A 5,526-nucleotide genomic window follows, 5' to 3' on the forward strand; every position below is an offset into this window, starting at 1 on the left:
GGGAACTTGCTGCGATCTGGCACAGACTACTACATCTTGCCTGTATTCCGAGGAAGGGGTGGTGGAGTAACACTAGCTCCCACGAGAAATGAGTCATGCCCGCTTGACGTAGTCCAAGAAGGCTTCGAGCTCAAGTTCGGTCTGCCATTGCAGTTCGCACCAGTGAACTTCAAGAAAGGCGTCATTCGGGAATCCACAGATCTTAACATTATRTTCTCGGCTTCAACAWCATGTRTTCAGTCTAACRTTTGGATGCTCGAGGCGTAYRAGGGACAACTGATCGTGTCCGGTCATGGGGTGTGGGGAAACCCTGGTCGGGAAACCATAAGCAACTGGTTCAAGATAGCAAAGTATGAAAAYGAYTATAAGCTTGTCTTCTGCCCTACCGTGTGCAACTATTGCAAGCCTGTTTGTGGAGATATTGGTGTTAAAATTGCTGAAAATGGAAGCAGACGTCTAGCTATWAGTGATGTGCCTTTCAAGGTTAAGTTCAGGAAGGCATAATATGAGCATACTTGTGTTTAATTTACATGTAAAAATAGAAGACATGGACTTAATGTCTTCTAATCTTATGATTAAATGAATGTCGAATAAAACACATTCGGGTTCTGTTTAGTCCCCAAACTCCAGAAAGACATCAAAYAAAGCCATTCAGAATGGATTGAAACATGTGGTTTGATGATGGTTTAATTAAGACTGCTCTTTTTCCCGATTACAGCAAAAGAACTGCCAATGTTGGTTCCATGGAACACCATTAATGGACTTATAGGCAAGCTTAAACTTTATATAGTAAAAAAGAGAGAGTGGATTTGATCTCTGGAGTACAAGCATAACTTGTTTTTATTGGAATAAAATCCACACATTCCTTACATATTTTGAGCTCCGATTAATATCACTTAATTGGGCACCTTATGGAACACAAACTCGAAAGGAGTACCCGTGGAAGCCAAACGTCTGACCCCCTTATCTASGTAAATGCTTACGTTAAAGCAAGCATAAACAGCTCCTCCACAATGATAGGGACAGTGTTGAAGCATGTAGCTGTGCACCTTTGGATTTGTCGGTTTTGGATACTCYACAAGCTGAAAACATGTAATATCCTCTTCRAAACTCCCACCAGTTGTWATCAAGTTTTCAGGTGCCTTTGCTTCAGCATCAGGGATCGTCCAAAATGTCGACTTGTCGCATGGACCTTTTAGCAACCCCGAATCAATACCAAGATTGTGGTTTGTGAGGAGATATTTGAGCCGCTCTCCTTCAGTGATCAGAGTGAACATGAAAGTATCACCAAGGTTAGATGCAGATGGATCCTGMACCACGTCGAATGGACATATTGTCTTATTGTGCATTGTGTTGGTTAACTTGAATCCGCCACCTTTAGCCGCCGTGACTGGACCAATGTGGTAGGGAACACCGTTCAAGACCTTTTTCCCGGTAGCATCTTTTACGGCATCTTGGGTGGCGGATGCAATGCCGCTGGTGATGATGAAGAGAATGAAGGAAACATAAAATAGAGATGGGTTCATGTTTAAGAATCGSTTGATAGATAACACATAGATGTTTGTTGTTATAAGTAGCAGGTGGTAATTGGTATAAATAGACCAGCTGCATGTAAATCAAGATTTTATTGTTAATTCATATTTCAAACAATTTACCTTTAATTGCGCTGTGGGTTTTGACATGTTTTTCTGCTAACATTAGTCGTTATCAACCAGAAGGCACATTGTTTTTGCTCTACTTTTATGCAAGGGAGGTACCGAAAGATGACTTCCATTATTGAATTGTATTGCTTTTCATCATGTTTTGATTTTTTGTTTCGTATGGTATGAACTTGTATAGTGGAATACCATTCGATGACGAGGATGGTCCCGCTGTAGATTTCACAATTTCCTGTTTGAACACCAAAAGACAATTAACTACGAGCAACCATGTCCGATGATTGGTTCTTGTAGGGTTAATTTAGGGAGGTTCTTAACGTTAAAGTGTATAGTAGTGGTATCGTAAAGTCCCTATTGGTGTATGCAATTAAGAACGGTAGTTATCTAGATTTTGAGTTGGAGATGGGTATGGGTATGGAAAGAGAGAAGTGGTTTTGAGTGAGAGTAGTTTTAGGAAGTGATACCAGAGGTTTTATGATATACCGTCGACCACCGTCACATCTACCGCTTTTTGACACAAGTTGGATGTTTTAAATTACATTGGATTCCAAACTGGTACACACGGCCTAACTTGAGAATTCCATGTTTACAATGAGATAGGATCATCCGACTTGGCCACACTTACGTGCCGCCATCAACCATTCCCAATCCCATATATATATATATATAATGTTTTAATAAGATTTGTAATACCATCTTTTTATACTTGAAACTTTATAGTGAAACACTGTGAAAGTAACTTTCACAATGTTTTTGTTGTGAAGGTTCAGTTTTTTTTACCTTCACGATATTTTGCTGTAAAGTTTCAAATGTAAAAATGTAATCTCACGGATCTCATGAAAACAGTATCATCTCACATGAATTCAACCTTGTATATAGACTTGGGATCATGTGAGACCAGACTGTTTTGTGAGACCATTTTTTTACACTTGAAGCTTTACAGCAAAACACCGTGAAGACAACCTTCATAGTGTTTTTTTTATTAACTTGGATATTCAACCCACTATGCGAGCCGACTAATCCCAGGGTGACCACCTGCTTTGCGGATAGCCCGGAGTCATCGTATTTGAACCTCTGTGGCCACAAGGGGATTTTTATTCCTCCTTGGATTTGAACCTTCATATAATTTCACTACTAGAAAACCAGGTATCAGCGAGGGAAATATTCTGTCGTTGATCCCTCACAGATCAGTGAGGGATCTGCGAGGAAAATGCCAAAAAAACTCATTTCCTCGCTGATCCCTTGCTAATCTGCGAGCAACGAGGGAATTTGCAAAATTCACATTCCCTCGAGGGAAAATGTTTTTTTTTCTTATTTTCTCATTTTTATGTGTTATATGTACATATTTTTATGTGTTGATATCGTATGTATGCATGTCATGTGTTGTTTGTGTGTGTGTGTGTATATATATATATATATATGTTGTGTTTGCTAACCGCGATATGTGCATGTGTTATAAGTATATATACTCGTCGTGAGGGAAAATGATTTTTTCCATTTTTTTAATTTTATAACTACTAATTTAATTGCTTATAAATTATTTATTAATAATTATTTATTAGATTATTGCAAAAATTAATTAATAAAGCTGATGATTAAGCCCAATAAAACCGAATAAAACCCATTAAGGCCCAATAAACCAAATAAAGTCAAATAAAACTAAATAAAGTTCATTAAGGCCCGATAAACTCAATGAAGCCCGGTAAATAGATTAAGGCCCAATAAAACCGAATAAAGCCCAGTTAAATAGGTTAAGGCCAATAAAATCATATAAATCTAACACACACAAGACACACACACACATACTGTCTATACATTCACATATACACGTACCTTTAAATATATATTCATCTGTCCAATCGTGGTTAGCAACCAGTACACATCGTGTATATATGTGTATATAACATTGACCGACGGGTATATATACATATAACACATACAACGTCGTGTAAACATATGTATATAACACGAGCTAACGGGTATATATGCATGTGTTATAAGTATATATACCCGTCGGTCAATGTTATATACATATATGTTTACACGACGTTGTATGTGTTATATGTATATATACCAGTCGGTCAATTATATATATACATGTATACACGATGTGTACTGGTTGTTAACCACGATTGGATGGATGAATATATGTTTAAACGTATGTGTATATGTGAATGTATAGACAGTGTGTGTGTGTGTGTGTTATATGCAGATTTATATGATTTATATGGGTATATATACTTATAACACATTCACATATCACGGTTAGCAACCACAACACACACACACACACACACACACACACACATATATATATATATATATACACACACACACAAACAACACATGTACATGCATACAAACGACATCGACACATAAAAATATGTACATATAACACATAAAAATGAGAAAATAGGGAATCTTCGGCAAAATCCCTCGCTGATCCCTCACAGATTAATACTATTGCTCCCTCTATTTTGATCCAACAATAGAAACAAGACATAATCGTGAGTCAAGGAACTTTGCCCCGAATATCCCGAGTTGTTCGGAGACCGACGATCGATTAARCATATTCAAGGTTCCATCTCGTCCACTATTCGCGAATGGTGGAAAACATATAATCTTAAATGAACATGACCTGGAGACTATCCATAGATATATCTTGTGCAACTGTGTAGAAGTTCAACCTTTCCAGTCCACCTTTGATGAAAAGATTCGACAAACTGAACCGAATATTGATGATGTTGAACTTGATAGAATTCGGGAGGAGAGGTTTGCTGACTGGTTCTCGCACCACGTGAGTATATATATACTTGTCATTAGTATTAATATACATAATATAATAACGTACGTTATGTGTTTCTTACGTGTAGCCTTCTTTTATAGGTCATGTTCGAGTTAAACGACTCAAATGAACAATTAAAATCCCTAGCACGCAGACCAAGCCGTTATGCCACCATGCATCAGGGATACTTTGTGAATGGTTACAAGTTCCATACAGTGACCCATGGATCTGGTCGAGTTACCCATAATAGTGGTATATGTGTAAGGGGGGCCTGCTATGACGAATGTGAGTCTGACTTCTATGGAATGTTAGATGAAGTTGTAGAGGTGGAGTATTATGGCTCAGTGCGACAAGTGGTTGTCATGTTCAAATGCACTTAGTTTGATATTGCCTCGGGGGTTAGAGTTGACCCTAAACACAATTTGGTTGATATCAAATATAAGTCTAGACTTGGATCCGACGACCCGTTCGTTCTAGCATCACAGGCAGAACACGTATATTATACTTCATATCCTTCGACGACAAAGGATTTGAAAGATTGGTGGGCAGTTTTCAAGACAAAGGCTCGTGGTATATATGAAGTGTCCGACATGATTAACGATATTGAAAACAATGATCGTGTGGATGGAGAACAATTCTTTCAAGTCAACAAAAGGGTAACTCATACAACGTTCTCATCAGGAAACGAGCTCGATGATGTTCGTCTTGCCACATGGGAGGTAAACATACTCCATAATATAAATGAAGATGAWKGTGGCGACGAATCGAACAAAGATAGCGAAGATGAACCAGAATTTGAAGACATAGATGATGATTCAAATGATGAAGATGAACCGATGTTATCTGATCATTCTTCTGATGAGTAGCTTGTCTTTTGTATGCTTATTTCACAGTTGTACATATATAATCGCGAATTGTCATTATCTTTTTTCATGATATAATATAATGTTTGTTTTTTCAGGAGATGTCATGCCGAGAGCGTGGTAGAGGCCGTCATGGGAGCCGTGGCAGCCCCATGTCTGGTAGGGGTAGCAATTCTGCCCGTGCCGATGACATTGTAGAGTTTTCGGACACCGCTTTTTG

At 38.2% G+C, this 5,526-nt stretch overlaps 2 protein-coding genes across 2 annotated transcripts; one reads left to right on the top strand and one right to left on the bottom strand.

Moving 5' to 3' along the window:
* On the top strand, nt 1-618 carry LOC112527264 (kunitz trypsin inhibitor 2-like; the record flags this gene model as incomplete). The annotated part of the gene is made up of 1 exon (XM_025137793.1): nt 1-618. A coding segment is annotated over one exon (504 nt), but the record flags the coding sequence as incomplete, so codon positions are not given.
* A 136-nt stretch (nt 619-754) lies between these two features.
* LOC112528810 (latex serine proteinase inhibitor-like) lies at nt 755-1,564 on the bottom strand. Its single transcript, XM_025139901.1, has one exon. The coding sequence runs from the start codon at nt 1,524-1,526 to the stop codon at nt 897-899; it is 630 nt and encodes a 209-aa protein (XP_024995669.1). The 5' UTR covers nt 1,527-1,564; the 3' UTR covers nt 755-896.
* Between the last annotated feature and the right edge of the window lie 3,962 nt (nt 1,565-5,526).

The sequence above is a fragment of the Cynara cardunculus genome, assembly GCF_001531365.2.
Source record: "Cynara cardunculus var. scolymus isolate 2C chromosome LG 1, CcrdV1, whole genome shotgun sequence".
In the NCBI taxonomy this organism is placed as follows: Eukaryota; Viridiplantae; Streptophyta; class Magnoliopsida; order Asterales; family Asteraceae; genus Cynara; species Cynara cardunculus.